This window comes from Eretmochelys imbricata, chromosome 3 (genome assembly GCF_965152235.1).
Source record: "Eretmochelys imbricata isolate rEreImb1 chromosome 3, rEreImb1.hap1, whole genome shotgun sequence".
NCBI classification, from domain to species: domain Eukaryota; kingdom Metazoa; phylum Chordata; order Testudines; family Cheloniidae; genus Eretmochelys; species Eretmochelys imbricata.
Window position 1 is genome coordinate 188,761,784 of NC_135574.1, and position 24,938 is coordinate 188,786,721.

Genomic DNA, 24,938 nt, shown 5'->3' on the forward strand with positions numbered 1-24,938 from the left:
CGACATTGGTGAGGCCTCATCTGGAGTACTGTGTCCAGTTTTGGGCCCCACACTACAAGAAGGATGTGGATAAATTGGAGAGTGTCCAGCGAAGGGCAACAAAAATGATTAGGGGTCTAGAACACATGACTTATGAGCAGAGGCTGAGGGAGCTGGGATTGTTTAGCCTGCAGAAGAGAAGAATGAGGGGGGATTTGATAGCTGCTTTCAACTACCTGAAAGGGGGTTCCAAAGAGGATGGCTCTAGACTGTTCTCAATGGTAGCAGATGACAGAACGAGGAGTAATGGTCTCAAGTTGCAGTGGGGGAGGTTTAGATTGGATATTAGGAAAAACTTTTTCACTAAGAGGGTGGTGAAACACTGGAATGCGTTACCTAGGGAGGTGGTAGAATCTCCTTCCTTAGAGGTTTTTAAGGTCAGGCTTGACAAAGCCCTGGCTGGGATGATTTAACTGGGAATTGGTCCTGCTTCGAGCAGGGGGTTGGACTAGATGACCTTCAGGGGTCCCTTCCAACCCTGATATTCTATGATTCTATGGAACTTTCTCCTCCCCTTTTAATGTTGATGCCTGTAATTAATCACCTTAATGCTGTGGAGACCATAGGAAAGTGTGTACTTATTACTATTTGTTAATAAGCGAACAATTGTTGCTTGATGTTCAGAAGCCTTTTTTACAAATTACTAATCCAATTACATCCTTTCCGACTCTTATTTTTGCTGGCAGTTATAAGGTGACAATTTAATTTTCATCGGCCTATAGTATTCAGAAATAAAGATTGAGCATCAACAAAAAACTACACTTACAGTCTTTTCTAGCACAGCACGAGAAGGAAAATCAGTTTCTAAAACTTCTTTCAAATTTTGTAATAGGGTGATATCTGGATCCCTGCAAGTAGAGGAAAGAGACTTTAACACATGGAACTGCAAAATGCAGATTTTAAACTAAAGTTGTATTAGTGAAAACACTTACCACAAGTGCATGTTGTTGTTCAGCTTCGTTCTCAAAGGATTTACCACTACAAAGTTACACATATTTACATTACTCACAGGAAGAGACTTCCCCCGCATTTCAGCGCTTACAACTAGATTTTTTATAGGTATTTAGACACCTAAATATGCAGATAGGTGCCAATGCATTTGAAATCCCACTAGGCATCTTAATACATTTACAAATCTGACTCGCAGTTATCATATTTGAAAAGTCATATATAATGATAATAGCACTAAGTTTTGGGACATTGTACACCAAAGGTATGATTGCCCCTCATGGCCAGGAGCTATAGAAAATCGAGGGAAAGACATTAGGGAATTTACAGTGGATTATTTATAAAAAACAAAAAAAACAAGCAAAATAATCACAGATGTGGTCAGATAATTATCTTTCAGAATAATTCTCTGCAGGACACATGGCATCTCCTGAATTGTGATTCTGCTGGAAAAGGACTAAAAAAATATTGTAGGGTTCCACCTTTCTCTCAGTAACTTGCAGAATACATTTACTCAATCAGAACTTAAAAGAATTAAGTGTTTTGTGTTTTTGTTATCCTTGCAAACTCAGCGTGGTATCAGACAATCAAGCTGGGGGAAAAACAGCTTGTGTATCATCCCCATATATAATGTGGGAAAAGTCAGGACAGGATGTGACCCTGTATCTAGAATGTAATTAACAATTCTATTGACTGTGTATAATAGCTAAAACTCAATCTAGCTACTCTCCTACAGCTGAATGACTTCTACAGTGCCTACAGGAGAAAAATAAGTTGTCAAGTTAGTCACTTTTCTCATAACTGTATTTTTAGAGGTTTCAGAGTAGCAGCCGTGTTAGTCTGTATTCACAAAAAGAAAAGGAGTACTTCCTACATCCGATGAAGTGATCTGTAGATCATGAAAGCTTATGCTCAAATAAATTGGTTAGTCTCTAAGGTGCCACAAGTACTCCTTTTCTTTTTGTATTTTTAAAGTATTCTTCAATTTGTGGCATTTTAATTTGCCAGACTTTAACACATTAACAGTGCACAACAGCATGACGTGAATTCACTCTTGTATTGTTTTGTGTAAGTATATGCAAGAGATACTGACATTTTAAAGGTTTCAGAGTAGCAGCCGTGTTAGTCTGTATCCGCAAAAAGAAAAGGAGAAGTACTCTTTTTCTTTTTTGACATTTTAAACTTTGCTTAAATACAAGACAGAGCCTGAAACCACTAAATTAAGTTTACCTTAAAACAGACCTAGCTTCTAAGATTGAGAAATGACTTTGTATATGAAATTTCGTATATGAAAGACCTTACCGTGGTCTGCTCCAAGAAAGTAACACTCAGGAAGCATAGTTGGGTGCCTGGGATCTACCTCTAAGTTTATGGAAACATTGTTTTCTGAAATGAGAGAGAATGCATTTTAAATGGAAGGTGTAAAGCTTTCCTTTATAACCGCAAATAGAGAAAGTACTTATGTTTTTCAAATGAGTTGTTTTGAGCACACCTGTAGTTTTATGAACATTGTTAAAGCTTTTAGATGGCTAAAGTAAGCTATTTGGCTTAGAATTCTGAACTGATGGTGTTCATGACTACAAATTTTAGTTCAGTATAAACAAGTTTTATCTAGGCAGTGAGTTAAAGTCCTCTGATAAACCGCAAGTGGGGAGGGTGCCAGAGTCCCAGCTCCAGCCAGAGCCCAAACATTTACACTGCAGTTTTTTAGCCCTGAAGCCCAAGTCAGTTGACACAGGCCAGCTGCAGGTGTTTTACTGCAGCATAGACATACTCTCAGGAATCAGGAAAAGGCAGGGGAGAGGGCCCAACCGGACTGGAAGGGAGAGGAGCTGGCTACACAAAAGCAGACTCACTGCAGTCTCTGGGCTGTCAAGTAGGGGAAAGAGTGACCTATCATTTCAGCCATCAGCTCAACAGTTGTTTGCATAAAGCTGCAGTCTCAGAGTGGGTACTGCCTACTTCTGTTGTTTCCCTACTTTGCAGCTAGTTAATATTCCTCCAACTTTCAGGAACTTAAATTTGTTTTATTTTTGTTCTATCATGTACCATCAGACTTCTGGCGCTTGTCACTGAACAACATCGCAGTATATAATTATACAAATGCTAAGCTAAAAATTGGAGTTCTCATTCCGAAGATACATTTTTTCTCTATTTTTGACTGCGGACAGTGGTAAGTGCCTACTTTTCAAATAACTAAGGTACTCTTTACATATTAAGGCTGTAATTCCATGTATTCTGATGATGAGCCACAGAGTGCTTTAGTCTTAATTCAAGTATATTTTGTATTATTTAATATAGTTATAGTTTATTCCATGCCTTTTATCTTCTCTCCACCTTCTGTTTTTTTCCTTTTAACCCACAGCTGTTATCCTCTTCCCCTCTCCCACAGCTGCATTTCCAGTTCTTTCATCCTTCCAAAAACAGTTTCATATTAAAAAAATATTTACAGTACAACCTAAAATGTATTACAAAATTTAGTTTTCTGACATTACAATTAGTAGTGAATAACTTTTAAAAAGTAAACTAATTTTTCTTCTGTTCTATAATGGACATCCATTTTATACACAATCTATTTCAAAATCCTATACTGAAATATCTCTTATATAGGATTATCACAAATGTGTCCTCAGTTTTGAATTCATCAACACTTGTGTTTGTAATTTATAAATATTTATATCAGAACTTTAAATGTAAAACTAAAAATACAAAATTATACTTTCTCCCCAAAAAATTCAATATTCTGCCTCAGGTTAGTTTTATACAACAAGTAATAGTTTGTTTTTTTTAAAGTGTAACCTTTCTTTTCCTATTCCTTGTTCTCTATTAAGTAAAGCAAAAAAATCAACTTCACTTCTGTTTAAAAAAAAAATACTTCATTCCTTCTCCTGTTTTCCTACCTATTGCAATTCTTCTCATTGTGGCACTCCGTGTGGGGTTTTCTGGCTCAAGTACCCAAGTCTTCTCATCAATTTCATCCATAGCATTCCAGAATTCTTTCAGTGATTCTAATGCTGCCAAGAACTGATTATAAATGTCTATTAAGGAGCTCTAAGAAAAAAGAAAATTTTAACAAGTTACATGGCACTCTACCAATAGCAATATAGAATGATCTTTTTAAAAAATGACAGCATTTCAAAGTTTTTAAATCTAGCACAAAACCCGCTGTAAAATACACTGCAGTGTGCTAGGGTCAACATTTTTCCTGTTAGTACTCAAAATGCTTTTTTTGATTTGTTAATGGTCCACACAAATATTAACTACTGATAACTTTAATGTACTCAAAAAGTACTGTTAAATTTTCTAATACAATTTTGTTATATTCTGATGTATCTAAGGTATAGCATTCGTGAAGTTGGTAGCCATTCTCAAACCTAATATTAATTTCAGAAATCAATGTTAAGACCTGGAAGTATTTTTATTACATATTCATAACAACTGCATTCTAAGTAAGGAGTGAGTAAAATTCAGTATAATCTGCTGTTAATTTATCAGTTTGCCTTCTTGACTCCTATGCAGCGATTCCCACTCCAAACTAAACTTTTCAAAAGATTTTATTCAGAGTCAAACAGTAGTCAGAGTCTTTTGTAGATGAATTTAATATAAAAGGCATCCTTTGCGTCTCAAAAACAATTGTGTGGCCAGAAAATTGCTTATTTCAATCCCAAAATGTGATTTCTAGAAGGAATTATTTCCTTTTAAAAAGTCTGACCTGCTAGTATGGTTTCAGGTCTCAATTCTCCACTGTTTGTGTCTGTGAGAAAGGGAGTGATGTTTAGTTATCTAGTCCTGGGTAAATTAAAGTTGCAGAAGAGGCATAGCAGATTCAATTTCCACTGCTTAACAGACCGGAGAATTCAGCCCTCAATCCCTTCAATGAGAATGTAAACGTTTAAATATTTAATTTCAAAAGATTGATAAAAAATTAAATCTACAGTAATTCCAGTTGATTTTAAGAGTTTACACCCTTAAACTCTTCCAATTAGTAAATTAAATTATACAACTGCATTTCCAAATAACACATTTTTTTATATTTGTTTCAGTCAAATAGATATTGCTATAGTAGTTTTGATCCTAGACAACTTTATAAAAATAAATTTGGCTCTGAGAAGAACTATTTCTTCATAAGGATTTAATAATGTTGATCAACAGTCCATTAGGAAAAAAAACCTTCGTAGATTACTTAGCTAATTTTAATTAAATAGTTTAAAAAATGGCTCTTCTATTTCCAGTCTGGGTATGATTTCAGACACAAAATGCAGAATTTTTTCTTTTTTTACATCTCCAACTGCAATCATTCTAATGAAAGTATTTATCTTGCGAAATTATATATAACACATACTAGATAAATGCAAAGCTGGTCTCTGTATCTCCACTTTGGCTGACCCACTAAGATGACTGGGATATAATACAAAGAGGGAAGAAGTGAAAGAGGGAAAGAGATAGGCAAGTCAGAGAGCAGAAGGTTCCAAAAGTCCATATGAGAGAATCAAGGCATGGATAAAAATTTTGGAGTAGCGATCAAGAGTAAGAGATGTACTTTGTCTATATTAAAAGAGGAAGTAAAGAAACCTACATGGTGACTGGATATGGGGAAAGAAGGGGGGGGGGGGGAGTCAAAGATGAGAATGAGCTTGCAAGCCTAGGAGCCAGGAAAAATAGCAAAAGTTGTCAAAGAAATTAGAGAGAGACTATTGGAAAGGGATCAAGTAGAAAGATATAAGGTATGTCTACACAGCAAAGAAAAACCCGTGGCTGGCCCATGACAGCAGACTTGGGCCCTTGGGCTGTGAGCTACACATTGCTGTGCAGACTTCTGAGCTCGGGCTTGAGCCCAGGCTCTATGAACCTGCGGGGTGGGGTGATCCCAGACTCCAGCCCAAGCCAGGAAGTCTACACAGCAATGAAACAGCCCCACAGCCCAAGCCCTGTGAGCCCGAGTCAGCTGGCACAGGCCAGCCGCAGGTTTTCTTTGCTGTGTAGAGACTTACTTCTCTGGGATACCATGCTGCCATCTCAAATTTAGAGAGGCACTGGCACTTTTGAGACTGAAGAGAGGGGAATACTTTGGAGGTAGATTTGGGAATCATCTGGATGGGATGGTTATTGACACAATAGAAGTGGATGGGGGAAACAAGGGGAGGAGGAGGAGTAAATGGAGAAAAGAACAGTGATGCTAAAGGTGTCCCTAGATGGAGGATGAGGGATTATGTATTTTGGAAGACAATAATATGTAACAAAGGTCACATGATTTTAAATCTCACATCATTTTGGCCTGGAAGTTCTTGGGGTCTCACAGAAAAAATCAAATTAACAAATAGTGATAACTATTTACAAAAATATTCCTTTTAGGAATATATTATATAGAAAATCTATTTATTGTAACTTTTATCTACCATTTTTTTTCCTCTGTCAGCTGGACAAAAGGAAGCAAAATGATGGGGGTTGCTGAATATTTTCTTGGCGCATGTTATTTCATTGTTTTTTGTATCTGAGAAAATATTGTAAAAAGAAAAGGTATAAGTTGGAAATAAAATGTTGGAGTTTTTTCTAATGTTATTAAATTATATTAAAGTAGGAAAGCACTTAAGCAGAAAAGTGTGGATACTGCCAATCTCAAAATGTAACGCTTATTATCTTTAAAAGCATTTTGTTACTTTTATAATACCTGAAGTGATATAATAATGTCAGTCACTTAACCAGATCTAAGAGTATAATATCTTCATCTTAAGTACTATTATTTCCAGTATTTTAATAATTTTCATATAGTCCTGGAATGTGATCTTTTGTGCTCTGATGACACTTAAATTAATAGCATAATTTTTTGGTACTTGCAACAGTTGCTTTCCATTTTGATTTTTTTTTAAACATTTTCCTACATCATACACAGATAAATCCTCTAATAATCATTGCTATCTTTATCTTTGGGGAATTCAAATGATTTCAGTAGAAAAAAGAAACATCAAGGGATTACAACCCACAGATAAATTTTAAAATCCAATTAATTTTAATACTAATTGTAATTTTTCAATGATGTTCCTTAAAAAGATAGTTAAATTCTTCCCCTTTGGTGTTTTTTTTTTTTTAATGCTCTGTTCATTTGATCTTATTTGTATGCTTCACTGATGTTGCCAACTGGCTTTTTCTGTATGCCTATCTATATCTATATCTATTTAAATCCATCATACTACTTTGTCATGCAACCATGAAAAATGTATCACTCCTTTATACTTCATTAACCAGTTTATTTTTGACCACTGTTCTTTTAAAACAGTGCTACCGATGCTATTTTGGGCTGTGCCAACAAGGTGTTTGCTCATGAGGTCAAATAAAAGACTGTTACCTTCAGTAACTGTTGTTCTTCGAGATGTGTAGTTCATGTCCATTCCATTGTAGGCATGCGTGCTTGTCAAATGCACTGGTGCCAGAAGTTTTTCCCTCAGTGGTATCCCGTAGGATACCAGCTCTGGCGCCCTCTGGAGTGGCACGTGTATGCACCAGTGTAAGGAGCGCTGCCGGAACCCCACTCCCTCAGTTACTTCCTGACGGAACTCTGACAGAGGGGAAGGAGTGGACATGGAATGGACATGAGCAACACATCTTAAAGAACAACAGTTACGGAAGGTAACCATCTTTTCTTCTTTGAGTGCTTGCTCATGTCTATTACTTTGTAGGTGACTCCCAAGCAGTACCAACAGAGGCAGGTCGGAGTTCATGGAAGTGTCGATAGCAACACAACTCTGCCAAAGCCAGCGTCATTTCTGGCCTGCTGACTGATGACATAATGAGACATGAACCTGTGCACAGAGGACAACGTTGCAGCCCTGCATACGTCCTGGATAGGGACTTGTGCCAGGAAAGCAGCCAAAGAAGCTTGCACCCTTCTCGAATGAGCCTTTGCTATTGGAGGGGGCGCTATCTGTAACAGATACGGATGCACATGGTGATCCAGATTGAAATCATCTGTGAGGACACCAGACCCTTAATCCTGTCGGCTATCACAATACAGAGCTGAGTCAATATACGGAAGGGGTTGGTGCGCTCTAAGTAGAAAGCCAGTGCAATGCCTGACATCTAGGGTATGCAGACACCTCTCCTCGCTGGTCAAGTGAGCCTTTAGACAGAACACCAAAAGAAAAATATCCTAGTTGACATGGAAGTGCGATACCACTATTGGCAGAAAGGTTGGGTGGGGCTGCAGCTGAACCTTGTCCTCGTAGAACATGGTGTACGGTGGCTCCGAAGTAAGAGCTCTAATCTCATACACTCGTCTCACTAAGGTAATAGCTACAAGGAATGTGACCTTCCACAACAAGAAGCCAAATGCTCGGAGGGCAGGCCCATGAGCCTGGAGAGGACCAGGTTGAGGTCCCATTGGGAGACGGGGTCCCAGTCCCGGACCACCTGAAAGAGGCTTTCAAGGCCTTTCAGGAACCTAATAGTCATGTCATGTGAGAATATTGATCTACCCTCGAGACGAGGGTGAAAGGCTGATATAGCTACCAGATAAACCTTGATCTAAGAGAAGGTGAGGCCCTGGTGCTTTAAGTGAAGCAGGTAATCCAGAATGGACGGCAGAGATGACTGGTTTGCAGAGATACCCTGCTCCAGCAGGATAAATGCTTCCACTTTGCCAGGTAAGTTGCTCTGGTGGAGGGCTTCCTGCTCTCCAAAGGAACTTGCTGTACCTGACTAGAGCAGGCTTGCTCCTCTGGATTCAACCATGCAGCATCCATGCTGTGAGGTGGAGTGAGATTTGGTTCGGGTGCAGCAGCTGACCGTGATCCTGCGAGAGCAGGTCTGGGCGGCTGGGAACCACCCATGGGGCTGCTACAGCAAGGTCCATGAGCATGCCAAACCAATGCTGGCGAGGCCATGCTGGGGCAAATCAATGTCCTGTGCCTTGTCCCTCTTATCTTTAAGAGAACTTTTCTGATGAGTGGGATTGGCAGGAAGGCGTACATCAGGTCTCCTGACCAAGGCAGGAGAAAGGCGTCAGAAAGAGCCTCTGCTGAGGCCTTGCAGGGAGTAGAACTGATGACACTTTCTATTCTGTCTGGTGGTGGACAGGTCTACTCGAGGAGCTCACCACTTCTGGAAGAGCATCCTGATAACCTCCCAGTGGCGGGACCACTCGTGATGAGAAAAGGACCTGCTGAGGCGATCTGCCAGTGTGTTCTGGATGCTGGGGAGGTGCAAGGCTTCCAGGTGGATCACATATCAGATGCAGAATTCCCAAAAGCAAAAGGGTTTCCTGGCCCAGAGCTGACGAACAAGCTCCTGCCCTTCCCCTACCCCATCTGTTGACATTGAACATGGAGGCCATGTTGTCTGTCAACACCTGCGCTACCCGACCGCGTAAGTGGGGAAAGAACACCACACAAGCTAGACAGATGGGTCTGAGTTCCCTGACGTTTAAATTAAGCGTGAGCTCTTGATCGTAGCTCCTGCATTCACAGTGTACCGAGATGTGTTCACCATTCAAGGTTGGATGCATCTGATATCAGGGAGACCTGATGGCGAGCGGGTGGGCAGTGATGCTGGCAGACAGATCTAACATTGCCCTGAACCTGACCTCTGGTAGGAAGGTCTCTGGCTCAGATAGTCAAAGACCGCTCCAATAAACTTTATCCTTTCAACAGGAACCATTGTTGATTTTTGTTCTTTTATCAACAGGCTCAGAGCTTGACAGGTAGCTTACAATGTCTCGATGCTGCACTGGACCTGGACTCTGGAGCGCCCTTTATGAGCCAGTTGTCGAGGTATGGGTAGATCTCGATAACCTGATATCTGAGGTAGGCCGCCACTACTTACATGCACTTTGTAATCACACTTGGTGCCATTGCTAGGCCAAATGGGAGCACTGTGAATTGATAGTGCATGGTCCTGACCAGGAATCACAGGAACCTTCTGTGTCTGGGGAATGTGTGTGAAAGTGCCCTTCAAATCGAGGGCAGCATACTAGTCTCCAGGATCCAGTGAAGGAACGATGGATGCTAGAGAGACCGTGCAGAACTTCAACTTCCTGAGATATTTGTTGAGTTTCTGCAGGTCGAGGATGGGGCATAGGCCCCACTTGGCTTTTGGGATTAAAAAACAGCAGGAGTAAAACCCTTTTCCACTCCAGTGCCAAAGGACTTCCTCCATGGCTCCCACCTGCAGGAGGCCTTGTACCTCCTGGACAGGTAGATGCTCATGAGAAGGGTCCCTGAAGAGGGATGGGGAAGGATGGTGGGAGGAAGGTATAGAAATGAATTGGAAAGTATATCCCCTTACTACTGTGCTGAGAACCCACTGGTCTGATGTTATAGAGGCCCAGACAGGGAGGAAAGGAAACAAACAGTTGGAAAATAACAGGGGTGCTGTATCCAGGACACAGGCTGAAAGGTCGCCCTCAAGTGCATCCTCAAAATACCTCCTTGTTACCCAGTTGGTTGTGGGTAGAGTTCAAGTGAGCTGAGGAAGCTGGCTGATGGCCCTCCAAGCGCTTATAGCCCTTGCCCTTCCTGTGGAAGGGCTCTGATTGAGGTTGGCTCCTGAACCTGTAGGACTGTTGCAGCTTAAACTGTTTCCTTGCAGGCTCCAGCGTGTAAAGTCCTAGGGAGCGCAAGGTAGCCCTAAAGCAGGGGTAGGCAACCTATGGCACGCGTGCCAAAGTTGGCACACGAGCTGATTTTCAGTGGCACTCACACTGCCCAGGTCCTGGCCACTGGTCTGGGGGGCTCTGAATTTTAATTTAATTTTAAATGAAGCTTCTTAAACATTTTTAAAACCTTAATATATACTTAATATAATACTAAACTATTGTTGTATGTAAAAACATAGAGAAAGAGACCTTCTAAAAACGTTAAAAAGTATTACGCGAAACCTTAAATTAGCGGGAATAAATGAAGACTCAGCACACGACTTCTGAAAGGTTGCTGACCCCTGCCCTAGAGTCTTTTAGGCTGTGTAATTTACTGTCCGTCTGTTCCAAGAACAGTGCCAGGCCATCAAATGGGAGGTCCTGGATAGATTACTGAACCTCCACCGACAGGCCCAATGACTGCAACCAGGACGCATGCCTCATAGAAATGGCCGGAGCCATGGTCTGGGCTGCAGAATGTGCCACATTTGAGGCCACTTGGAGGGTTGTCCTAGCCACAGCCTTGCCCTCAGTGAGGATAGCCAGGAATTGCTTCCTGGGCTCCTCTGGCAGCGAGTCCATGAACTTGGCCATGGACTGCCAAATATTAAAACCATAATGGCCAAACAAGGCCTGACGTTTGGGCACTGTCAGCTGGAGGTAGGATAAATCTTTCTACAAAAGAGATCGAGCCTCTTTGCCTCCTTATTCTTTGGCTTCGATCCCAGTTGGCCCGGTCTATTGCGCTCATTGGCTGCCAACACAACCAGGGGACCATGGGAGAAGGCTCCGCTATTGCTTCATCGGGCGCAGATGAGGAGGAGACAGGTCCAACTCCACTGCTTCTGCCAGGGGAGCCTCAGCTGAGGCTGGCTGTCCCTGGGGAGCTTGCTTCGACTCCACATCCGAGTCGGGGGCAGGCGTGAGACTGTCACTGACAGTGTTTCAGAAGCCCCTAAGATCAACCGATGTCCCTGCAATGGATAGGGAAACCCACAAGGATCCATAGTTGCCAGGGGCCGGCAACTGGCCCTGGGGCTGTGCGGCCACTGGTGGCCCAGAGGGGAATGCCAATGACCCAGATGGGTGGCCTTAGCCTGCGGGCAGGTCCTCCTCCTCACTGTCAGAGCCCGAGGTGGGAGAAACTTGTCTGGGGACCAGGATGGTACCAAGGCCACCTGTGTACCCTGACTCCGTCAGCTCTCTCCACAGACCTCTGTTGGGGATCTGTACTGGGATGATGGCTCTTGGTGCTGTAACTCTGGTGACTGGCGGCAGCGTTCAGCGGATCAGCGATGGTACCCCGGCTATCGATGCCTTACGCTTTGAGAAAGGTGTCACTCCATAGACTGGGATTGACGTCTTGGAAACTGTTGATGTGCCAATGGTGATCGATACAAGTGATGCAAAGACCGGTGATGGGGCTCCAGGAACCGGTGTCTTGATCCTCCGGAGTGGTGCCGTGGAATGGGAAACCGACTTGGATGCTTCCAGCTCAGGGGAATGGTGATGCGTCTCTGCAGGTCTGCACCCAACCGCCGGCAATCAATGCCAGGACCCTGAGAAACACTGCCTAGAGTCCAGGGACTGATGCCGGAACTCTGGCAGGTAAGCTGACCCGCATCTGGGGGCTGACAGTGCTGTTCAGGTGAGAGCTGGCAGGGCATCCCCTATGACAGGAAGCGGTGCCACACTGATGGAGACCGCTGGAAAGATCCCAGGGCAGGTTTACCACTCGAATGGGGCATCTCACTGGCTAGCATGGGTGGCACCAGAACGGACAATATGTCCTTAATGGCTTGAAAGGCCTCTGGTGTGGACAGCACCGCCAGGTGCCTAGTGCCTCTGCCGCTTCCTAGGGTGGCGGGTGGGTCTTGAAGCAAGCTTGACAGCTCAACAGGAGCTGGAGCCTGGCCACCATCCAGAGCAGAAGAGCTGCCCCGCGCAGATCTTTGCTCTCCTCCGGCCCTCTCCTTCCCTTTACGAGATGTAGAAGAATGCCTTTTCCCAGCCTCTCTCTGCTTTTTAGCTGGTACCGGGTGTGACAGGCTCTCCCCGGGGTGCCACTTGGAACTGGGATACCACTGAGCCAGCCTGACCCACCAGCCTGGGCTCCTTTTCACATTGTGGTGCTGTGATAAGTTGCCAAGCTTGCTCTTTCATCTGCATACACAGATACAGACTCACCTAGCTGCAGCTTCACACAGATGCTGAGATCAGCTCTGCATGGGAAGGCTCAGCTAAGGCATCTCCCAGTTGCTAAACCCTGCACCCCCTCTGGAGTGTAAACCCAAAATTATATCTTCTTGCACTGCACAGGGAACTGTACAGAGTAAACTCATAAATTTCACCCCCTCCCTTTCTGCCCCAAGTTATAATTTCCACACACTGGTTTTAGACAAAACAAAAAACAACTACAAAAGGATAGATTTTAAGTAACAGCAAACAGATCAAAGCAGATTACTTTAGTAAATAAACAAAACCGCAAACTGAGCTTAACACACTAGATAGGTAGGATATGAATTAGCAAATTCTCACCCTGCGTGATAAGCAGGCTGGCAGATTCTTAAGACACAAGTAACCTCGGCTTTCCCAGGTTTTCATACACAGGCTAACAATTCCTGTAGGCTGGAACTATCACCTTCCACAGTTCAGTCCTTCCCCCTCAGGTGTTTCCAGATGTGTTGTTGTAGGGAGAGTGAGGTACCATTGTCCCCCTTTTTATATCTTCTTCCCACTTGCTGGAAAGCTCTTTTGCTGTGACCTGGAGTCAAACAGTTCCCATTGTGTAGTGCGATCTCTGAGAGGTTTCCATTGTACACAGTTCCCGGGGTATTCCTTGTGCTTGTGTGCATTTCCTCAATAAACCATTAACATTGTTATACATATGCTTGTGGGTGTTTTCAACCTTGTGTTTCAGTAACACATTCATAGCCAAACTTCATAACTTCACATATGACGGTAGCACATACAGTCCAACAAGTTATTAATGTCTAAAGACTTACAGAATGATACCTCACAAGGCATACCTTGTACAAAACATATCCTAATTACACCCCTGGCACCCTCATATTCACCACTGTTATGTCACAACAGGGATGGGAATCAGTGCCGGTCGGAGGTCAGTGCCAGAGGCATGCTATGCACTGAGGCCGCAGTACTTGGAGCAGAGTCTGATCTCGTCAGCTCTAAGGCCGGTGCAAGGACACACTACATAAGGAGCGCTTGGAGATGAATGTCCCGCTCCTTTTTGGTCCGCGACTGAAAGCTCTTGCAAATGCGACATTTGTCACTCACTTGGGTTTGCCCTAAACACTTCAGGCTGCTTCTATGTGGATCACCGACTGGCACAGGTTTCTTGCAGCAGTCACAAGGTTTGAAGCTTGGAGACCAGAGCATGTCCTATCCCTAGGCTAAGTCCCGTATGGGACTAACTAATTATTTTTAACTGAACACAAAGGGAACTATACACTGTAGAACTTTTAACAACTATATACAACAAATTCGCTACTAGGCACAGTTGAGATAGGAAAGCTTGCCAAGGGAAGGAGATGTTCCAACACTGTCACTGGCGGTAAAAAGGGAGGGGGGGAGAGGAGGAAATGAGGAAGCTGGCGGCATTCCTTATATCAGTGCATATGCGTGCCACTCCAGAGGGCACCAGAGCTGGTCCCTACAGATACCACTGAGGGAAAAACTGGCGTGCATACACACATACAAGGGAATGGACATGAGCAAGCACTCGAAGAATACAAACAAACAATCTGCTTCTTGGTAACCTTTTGCAAAATTACAGTGGAACTCTGGTAAAATCTCTCATAAATATACCTTGGAAGAGCAAGGTACTTAATCTTGTATATTACTGGTAGCCTACCTACTTCACTATCAAAATTAAATTGATCAGTCAAAACAAACTGATTTCTCCATCCTCTAATTGTTAGTTTTTCATTCCAACCATGCAAAATATATAGGGTAGACATATAAGAAATGTTGCTGAAGTTAAATCTTTCAGAAACAGTTCACATTAAAAAAGTGAAATTGAGAATCTTTTGTTACAGAATATAACTTTCCATGTTATTTATATCTACAAGGCACTCCAACAATATTACTAATAATTAGTACTGGTACAAGTTGTTAATTTGCCAAAGTTAGATATATTAAGGTTTACCGTGCAATCTTAATTCACTCCCCTGATAAGTTATACACATGCATTATGATACTATGCGATGATGTAATTAAAAACTATTTTTTGCACTGGATCCCTGTCCTCATTCAGTGCACAAGATGGATTATGCTTGCTGAATGATCAGTTCCTCAATATTTCATTTTATCCTTGTTCAGTGCACGCCCCCCCATACCTTATTTGCTGCACATCATTCAAACCTTGCTCTGATTACACAATTACTAATTTTTTCTCAGTGTTTTTTCCTTTATGCTTATTATTATAGTATCTCAGTGCTTCACAAATATTAGCGTATTTATCATCACAACACACCTATTACAATAATTATATTACCATTTTACAGATGGAGAATGGAGGCACAGAATAGTAATGTAAAAAATTGTAGAAGAAACAGTATGTGATCATGTATTAAAGACTACCGAAATGCATACTTGCAAGGGGGCCAAAGTAAACTGCACGGACAACCTTAGTTCTGGGATTTCCAACATTTGAGTGCTTGACTTAACTACATAAAAAGATTAAGGCTGTGATCAGTATACTATTTCCTATGTTTTTAAAAAAGCGAACTGAAAACCATAACTTTCAGAACTTTCGAGGCCTGGTCTCCACTCATATTTATACCAGCATAGCTATGTTGGCCTGCAGTGTGCCAAAAAGCCCCAACTAATACAACTAGGGGGAAGCAAACACACACAAATGTTCAAATATTTGTTCAATGAAAGGCAGAACCCCAAAGGCAGTAGTGTGCAGAGACCTGGAGGTGATAGTGAATAGCAAATTTTTGAGTTAATTCAACAAAAATGCCAGTGAAAATTTGGACTGTAGAAGCAAACAAGACAGCAGGAAGGAGAGATCTCTGAATAAGGCTCTGGTAAGATCACTTTAATTTCTGGGCACCTCAAAACTATAAAGATATTCGCAAAGCACAGAGTTCCAAGAAGAAAAATAATTGGAGGAATGAGGGACTTACTTACGAGGAAATGTTGTAAGAGGTAAATAGATGTAAGTTCTTTAAGCACAAAGCGTTTGTCTACACAAAGGTGAGATTATTCACCTTGTGCAGTAACTTGTTGTTGTTGTTGGAGTGCTTGCTCCTATCAATTCCAGTTAGCTGCGTGCGCGCATCGCATGCACGGCTGTTGGAAACTTTTCCCTAGCAGCTACTTGTCTGGCCGGCTGTGGAGCCCGCTGGAGCGGCACCGGTATGGCACTCTATATATGACCCTGCCAGCTTGACCCCCCACTTCACTTCCTTCTTGCTGCCAGTGACAGTTGTTGGAACAGTGGTCTCTTGCTTGCAAGTGTCCCACTAATCCCTAGCTCTTCTGCTCATTTCTGTATACCCATTGTTAGTTAACAGTTCTTACTTAGTTGTTAATTGTAGTCTTTAGCAGTTTGGGAGGGCTTCCCCTACAACACACGCCCCGCAGGGCCTCGGGGCATGCCGTCCCAGGGCTTCAAACCCTGTCATTCCTGCGCTAAGCCTAGGCCCACAGGCGACTCCCATGACTCCTGCTTCCAGTGTCTGGGAGAAGCCCATCAATCGGACAAGTGCAAAATCTGCAAGGCTTTCAAGCCTCGCACCAGGAAAGAGAGGGACATTCGCCTAAAGCAACTCCTTATGGAGTCAGCCCTCCATCCGCAGCAGGACCCAGCCCCGACTGCCTCGGTGAGGAGTGCTCCTCCTGCGATGCCGTCTGCGGTGCCATGGAAGGACTCGGCACACCAACCCAGGAGCCGCCGGTCCCCCGGGCCACAGAAGCACTCTCCCTGGCACCACTCTATTTCACTGGCCGAAGAGGGAAAAGCTGTCGCCTGGACTTCCCTCCAAGGCTCCCTTGATGCTGTGGACTCAGCAGCACGTACTCTGGTGTCCGGAATTTCAATGAAGTGCAATGCCTGGCTCCAATCCTCTGGCCTTCCACCAGAGGTTCAGCAGACGCTACAGGACCTTCCCTTTGATGGCCCGGGCCTATTTGCTGAACAAACGAACTCCAGACTGCACAGCCCGAAGGACTCCCGAAACACAAAGTCCCTCGGCATGCACACTCTGGCCACCCAGAGAAAGCCCTTTAAGCCGCAGACCACCCAACAGCAGTCCTTCCCCCCTACGCCCAGACAGGACGTCTCTCGCAGGAGAAGTAGATACATTCATCGCAAGCTGTCGCATCCTCCCTCTGGGCAAGACCAGGGACAATCCAAACCCCCTTTGGGCCCTAAGCACCCCTTTTGAAGGTGCGCACGAGGACGGATTACCAGTCCACAACCCAGTTATTCACCCTCCTTTCCTGAACCGTCTATCCTGCTTCTACTGTGCATGGTCCCTTATTACGTCGGACCGGTGCCTGCGCTGCACAGTAGAGGCAGGGTATTCTATCCTGCTCCTTCCCACCCTCCCATCCCCCTTGCCCGTCCCTCTTCAGGGACCCCTCTCACGAGCAACTTCTTGTCCAGGGGGTCCAGGCTCTCCTCACTCTAGGAGCAGTGGAGGAGGTTCCTCAGAAGCTCAAAGGCAAGGGTTTCTGAAACTTTCTCGTCCCCAAAGTGAAGGGGGGGCCTCAGGCCCATCCTGGACCTGCGGGAGCTCAACAAGTTCATAGTCAGCTTGAAGTTCCGCATGGTCTCCCAGAGCACAATTATCCCTTCCCTAGAACTGGGAGACTGGTTTGTTATCCTTGATATGAAGGACGCTTATTTTCACATATCTACAACTCCAGCTCACAGACGGTTCCTCCGCTTTGTGGTGAACACGGTGCATTATCAGTTCACAGCCCTCCCATTCGGGCTGTGCACAGCGCCTCGTGTCTTCACCAAGTGCATGTCTACCCTTACCTGGACGACTGGCTCCTTCAGGGCCTCTCCTGTCAGCAGGTGGAATCGCAGGTGCAGACAGAGACATGTTCGAATGACGGGGTATCATTCTCAACATTAACAAATCGGTGCTCACCCCAACTCAAAGGATAGAGTTCATCGAAGCTGTTCTGGACGCAACTCAAGCGAGAGCATTCCTGCCAGAGACACATCACATGGCCCTCTCGCAGATAATCAGCACCCTTTGCAGCTTCCCCACCACCATGGCGAGGCAGCGTCTCAGGCTGCTAGGCCATATGGCATCCTGCACTTATGTGGTTCAACACGCCAGGTTATGATGCCAACCCTTGCAAGCATGGCTTGCGTCTGTGTATCGCCCGGGCCGAGACAGTCTGGACATGGTGCTGACCATCCCTCAGCACACTCTCGATTCCCTACGGTGGTGGCTGGATCACCACATGGTAGGCGCAGGAGTTCCCTTTCACCCACCCCAACCCACCTTGACTTTAGTCACAGATGCGTCTCCTTTGGGCTGGGGAGCGCATCTCGGAAGCCTGACGGCTCAGGGCTTATGGCAGGTAGAGGAACTGGCTCTACACATCAACATCAAAGAACTCAGGGCAATCTGCCTCCCCTGCCAAGCTTTTCTGATTCACTTGCAGGGCCACTATGGAGCGGTATCAACAGACAACACCATGGCCATATTTTATATAAACAGGCAGGGCGGAGCCTGATCGTCTCCTCTCTGTCAGGAAGCGTTCCTACTGTGGGAATTTTGCCTAGCCCACTCCATCCTTCTCCAGGCCTCATACCTGCCAGGCATTCAGAACATGCTGGCGGACAGTCTGTGAGTTTCCTCATGCACAAGTGGTCGAATCGCCCAGACATCATCCACTCCGTCTTCCACAGTTGGGGGTTTCCCCAAATCGACCTGTTCACCACACGGGCCAACAGGAAGCGCCCAACCTTTTGTTCCTTCAGGGGTCACAACCCAGGCTCAGTCGCAGATGCGTTCATGATTCCATGGTCGTCAGCTGCTATACGCCTTCCCGCCATTCCCACTCATCCCCAAGGTGCTTCTCAAAGTCTGCAGGGACAAGGGTCATTCTGGTGGCCCCAGCTTGGCCTCGCCAATGCTGGTACCCCACCCTCTTGAATTTGTCGATCCAGGTACTGATACGGCTACCTCTCACTCCTGACCTCATTACACAGAACCTCGGTCACCTCCTTCACCCAGACCTTCAGTCTCTCCACCTCATGGCTTGGAGAATCCATGGCTGAATCAGGCAGACCTCGCCTGTTCAGATCTGGTGAGGCAGGTACTTCTGGAGAGCTGCAAGCCGTCTACTAGAGCCACATACAGGGTGAAATGGAAGAGGTTCTCTAGCTGGTGCGCCCAAAGGCAGGTGCTCCCACTCCAGGCTCCCATCCCTTGTATCCTGGACTATCTTTTGTACCTGAAAGACCAGCATCTGGCATTTGGTTCTCTCAAGGTCCATCTCGCAGCCATCTCGGCTTTTCACCCAGGCAACTCCGGGAGTTCGGTGTTCACGCACTCCATTGTGGGACATTTCCTGAAAGGACTGGAAAAGATATATCATCCGATGAAGCCCCCCATCCCATCCTGGGACCTTAACCTAGTCCTCTCCTGCCTCATTCACTCTCCCTTCGAGCCGTTAGCTTCTTGTTCACTCCTCTACCTCTCTTGGAAGGTTGCTTTTCTGGTAGCTATCACCTGAGCACGATGCATGTCTGAACTACGGGCCCTCACCTCTGAGCCTCCATACACTATCTTTCATAAGACAAGGTACAACTTAGACCTCATCCAGCTTTCCTTCCCAAGGTGATATCCCACTTCCATATTAGCCAGGACATCTTCCTGCCAGTCTTCTATCCAAAGCCACACAACAACCCTCAAGAACAACAGCTGCATTCACTGGATGTCAGGAGAGCGCTCACCTTCTATATCAATTGCACAAAGCCGTTCCGCAAGACAACCCAATTGTTTGTTGCTGTAGCAGAGCGGATGAAGGGTTCGCTAGTCTCTTCCCAGCAGATCTCCTCCTGGATCACAGCGTGTATCCGCGCTTGTTATGACTTGGCGAAGGTTCCTCCACCCATCATCACAGCTCATTCCACGAGGGCTCAGGATTTGTCGACAGCCTTCCTAGCCCATGTATCTCTCCAGGAGATCTGCAGGGCTGCGACGTGGTCTTCAGTGCATACTTTCACATCACACTATTCCATCATCCACCAATCTAGGGATGATGTGGCTTTCGGCAGAGTGGTACTTCAGTCGGCAATACCTTGACTCCGATCCCACCTTTGAGGTAAGGCTTGAAAGTCACTTAACTGGAATTGATATGAGCAAGCACTCGAAGAAGAAAAAATGGTTATTCACTTTTTTGTAACTGCTGTTCTTCAAGATGTGCTGCTCATATCTATTCCAATCCCCCCAACCTTCCCCTCTGCTGGACTTGCCAGCAAGAAGGAACTGAAGAGGGGTCAGGCCGGCAGGGTCATAAAAAGAGCGCCATACCGGCGCCACTCCAGGAGGCTCCACAGCCGGCCTGACAAGTAGCTTCTAGGGAAAAGTTTCCGACAGTCTTGCACGCGGCGCACGCACACACCTAACTGGAATAGATATGAGCAAGACATCTCGAAGAACAACAGTTACAAAAAGGTGAGTAACCGTTTTTTCTTTCAGATGTGTGCTCCTTTGGGTGCTCTTGCACCCAGGAGCGTTTGACCAGAGATTTTTGGTAGCAGTGCCCATTCAGCCCACACACATACTCTAGTCCTTCTCATGCTCCGCACTAAAGATATATAGAGCTGCACAGACGAGCCACCCTCAGTTCTTTCTTTATTGTGAAGTCCTGAGAAATGACGCTCAGGAGGTAAGGTAGGCAATTAGTAGAGAACCCATAGGGACACAAATCTTGAACTTCAGTTACTGCACAAGGTGAGTAACCTCACCTTCTTTGAGTAGGGTCCCTATGGGTGGCTCCACTTCAGGTGACTTCCAAGCAGTATCAGGATGGCAGTGAGAGTTTTGTAGTTGAATCTAACACTGTAGACAAGACTGCATTGCCAATTGCATCATCATTTCTAAAAGTGTGAATCAGAGCATAAGATTTGGAAAAGGTTGTAGCTCTACAGATTTGAACAACTGGGACATCCTTCAACAGAACCACAGAAGAAGACTGGCATCTTGTAGAATGGGCTTGTGACACACTGTACCTCAAAGTAGCACCCTGAAACCCACATATTCACCACTGCCACATGATTATGATGTGTTTGTACAAAGTATGCCTTATGAATATGATTTAAGAACATTAATATCCTGTTGGATAGTATTTACTATCATTGTATGTGAAGTTATGAAGTATTGCTATGTGTGTTACTGAAATATGTTGGGAGGTTAGGAGACTCCCACAGCTGGCTTTTCAGGAAGGACAATAGCCCATCAAGAAGAATCCACTCTCCTTGGAGAAGGCACGTATGCAATGGGGACAGCAGGACCAATGCAGACTGTCTGACCCCCGTGTCAGGAAAAGGATCTTTCTAGCAGCTGAAAGAAAGTATGAAAGAGGGACAGTGACATCATCACTTGATCTCTCTCTTCCCACAATCCCCTTTTCAACACCTGAAAGATCGTCTAGAAGACAAAAGACTTTGAAGTAGGGAAACTGGTCCCAGGCTGGAAGGGAGTTCAGTTTGAGTATTGAGAACTGTCAGCTGCCTGTAACATCCAGTGGGGGTAAGAGACTGATTCAAATCTTGCTAACTCTGTTAAAGTTAGAATTTAGACTGCATTTCTATTTTTATTTCCTTGGTATCCAACTTTGATATCTATGCCTACTAATAATAATCACTTACAATCTATCTTTCTGTAGTTAATAAATCTGTTTTATATTTTACCTAAAACTGTGTTTTTGATTCAAGTGCTTGGGGAATCTCCGCTCAGATTACAAAGGCTGGTGCACATCCACTACCCTTTGAAAGTGGCAAACTTATTAATGACATAATGCATCTGCTTTGAGAATCTTTTGGATGAAATCGCAGATCTTCCCGATGTCAGCAATTGACATGAAGAGTCTAGGAGACTTCCTGAAATGCTTCGTTCTATCTAAATAGAAAACCTTAAATAGATGTCCTTCTGACATCCAAGAAGGAAAAGAAGCTTCTTTCCTAGACTGGTGTGGCTTTAGAAAGAAAACTGGACAGAGTATGACCTGGTAAATATGGAATTTAGATGAAACTTGAGGTAGAAACCTAAGATGTGGCTGTAATTAAACTTTGTTCCCAAAGAACACTATGCAAGAAGGGTCTGCCATCTGAGTCCCCATTTCTCTGACTCTTTGGACAGGAGCAATGGCCACCAGGAAGGCAGTCTTCACAGACAAGTAGCATAATGAACAAGTAGCAGTGGTTCAAAAGGGGTTTTCATAAAACAGTTAAACACCAAGTCCAAATCCCATACCAGGATGAGCTTTTTAATCTGCATAAAGAGATGCATCCTCCCTTGAGGAATCTTGCTGTTGTGCAGCGAGAAAAAAAATGAAAAACCCTCCACGAACAAATCGAAGGCTGGGAGAGCTGCCACGTGAACCCTGACAGAGCTCATAGGAAGGCCTGACATTTCTAACAGGTAGTCGAAAGCAGATGAAAAGGAAGAGTGAACAGATGATCCTTGAACACACCAGTGGTGAAATCTCTTCCATTTCTGAAGGTAAGTGTTTTGCATAGAAGTCTTTCTGCTGTTTAACAATACCTGTTATACCTCTATCAAATATGAAGTCTCTGTTCCTGAGACCCATCTAGGAGCCAAACCCTGACTCAACTCCCAGGTTGGCATGAATAGTGTGGTCAGAAACCTATAACAGCAGAAAGGAAATGAGTGGAAGCATTAAAAGTGGACAAGAACCTGACTTGCCTGGGCCAAGTCAGTACAACTAAAGTGACTCTGTCTTTTTCTTGCTTGATATTGATCAGCACTCTCAGGAGCAATGGTGTCAGAAGATAGATAAGGCCTTTAATCCAAATTGAGGAAGGCATGCCCCATGGAATGAGGGCCCAGTTCCTGCACTGTGTTGATGATGATAGCAGAGGTCCATTTCTAGGAACCCCCAGGTTAGAAAAATGCAATGGAAAATTCTTGAGTCCAGTTCCCACACATAATCTTAGGAGAAATTCCTGCTGAAATTGTTGACTGTGGTGTTTTGTATTCCTGATATGTAAGAGGCGGAGATCAGAATTTGATTGTATATGTACCAGTTCCATAGTTTTATAGCTTCTGCACAAAGAAAAAGGGACCTGGCTTCCCACTAACTACTGTTGTAAAATGTGCAGGTCATGTTGTCTGTCATGATTTTTATCAACTTGTCCCTGATTAGAGGAAGGAAGTGGATACACGAGCTCCTGACGGCTCTCATATTGATTTGTAGAAGAGATTCTTGTGTAGACCACTTGCCCTGGGTGGTGAGACCCTAGGTTTGCTCCCCATCCCACAAGGGTGTGTCCAATGTTGTACTATTAATGAGAGGAGGCTGGGTGAACAGGACTCCTGTGCAGACTTGAGGGGTCCTTCCAATCACTTGAGTGAGTCCAATACATGAGGGACTGATAGTAGCTTGTCTGCATTGCGTTTGTTTGGGATAGAGGCTGTTTATAAGCCATCCTGCAAAGCAGAGAAGGTGCAACTTCACATGTTGAGTTCATGCCACGTACATTCTGCCATATGACCTAGCAGTTAAAGACAATTTCTTACCTAAGTCAGGGGACTTATCTGAATCTTAGAAATGAAATTTGTTAGAGTTATAAACCTGTCCCCGAGAAGGCAAACTGTCTCAATGTTGAGCTGAAGTCCTAATGTTCGAAGATTCCCTAATCTGTGGAAGAGAGATATCATCTGGATGGCATAGAGAGTTTCGTTGTAGGACTATCCCTTCAGCATCCAATTATCTCTGGTATTCCCAGAGAACACTAATGAGAAGCTACCACCACCGTGATCTTGGTGCAAAGGAAAGACTGAAAGTGATCCTGGCCAACCATGAAGCAAAGAAACCTCTTGTGGGAGGGGTGAATTGTGACATGAAAGTATGTGCCCTGAAGGTCAAGGGCTGCAAACTAATCCCCAGAATCTAACGATTGAATTATAGCAGAGAAAGTCACCATCCTGAATTTTTGTGATTTTACAAAGCTGTGACACTGAATAATGGTCTCCATTCTTTTCTGGGACCGGAAAATACTTGGAAGAGAAACCCTTCCCCTCTGTACTGGATTGGAACTACTTCTATGACCCCTATATGTAGAAGACTTTTTGGCCCAGCAAGTGTTCATGGGAAGGAGGGGAGGGGGATGGAAGCATATTGAATGGATTAACCCAGTATTAGGGCCTTCAAAAAAATCTATCTGTTGGACGTGATTTGCTACCATATTGGGGAGTAAATGGGAGAGTTGCTCAAGGGCTCAGAACATCCCCAAAATAGCAATCTTCAGCTACACTATCCTATCCATCCACCATCTTCCCTTTGGAGATGCTAGGTGGTGGTGGTGGACAGTATCTTCTTTTGATATTTAGGTTTTTTATTGATTGGTTGAGTAGACCTATGGTAGGAAGAGTATTGAACCGGACAAGATCTCTGTACTGTGCACAACATGCTAAATTTTCTCATATTTTTAGGAGTATACATGCTGAGGGACATGAGTGTGGGCCTAGAATCTTTTTTTCAAGTATGAAGACATTTGTCTGTGGACTCAGAAGAATTTCAGCCCATCAAAAGGAAAGTCCTTTACAGTATTTTGGACTTCCTTAGGATAGCCAGATAGTTGTAGCCAATACGTTCTATGCATAGTAACAGAGATGGAACGGGCTGCCATGTCAGCTGAGTCTAGGAAAACTTGTAGAGAGGTTCTTACCAAGAGCTCTTACCAAAGAGCCTCACTGATGTTCCACTAGGAAGTGATATAAAATTACTGAATTTATCAAACTGATGTTGTTGCACTTTGCTATCAGGGCTTGGTAATTAGCAATTCAAAACTGTAGAGTCGCTGATGAATAGCTCTTGTGTTAAAATAGGCTGAAATGCTTTTGGTACTTGCATAGGAGACCAACCTCCACTTGGTCTGAGGTTGTCTACCTTGCTCATTGACAGCTTCCACAACCAAAGAATTTGGTGGAGAGTGAAAGAATAAAAATTCTGAATTTTTCTCTAGTATATAAAATGTTGTTCATTTTCAAGTAGGCAGTGTAGTGGCGGAGTTTACCAAATGGTTTTGGCAGGATCTAGTATTGCTTCATTCATTGGGAGAGCCATTCTGCTCTACGTT

The 24,938-nt window shown here is 44.3% G+C and overlaps 1 protein-coding gene across 1 annotated transcript in view; it reads right to left on the bottom strand.

Moving 5' to 3' along the window:
- FANCL (FA complementation group L) overlaps positions 1-24,938 on the bottom strand; it is an 85,789-nt gene that overhangs the window by 16,173 nt on the left and 44,678 nt on the right. The window contains exons 8-11 of the mRNA XM_077813967.1: positions 3,888-4,038; positions 2,290-2,373; positions 972-1,017; positions 806-887 (exon numbers count right to left, since the gene is read on the bottom strand). Coding sequence (XP_077670093.1) covers positions 806-887; positions 972-1,017; positions 2,290-2,373; positions 3,888-4,038 — 363 coding nt within the window. The remainder of the gene's footprint in view (positions 1-805; positions 888-971; positions 1,018-2,289; positions 2,374-3,887; positions 4,039-24,938) is intronic.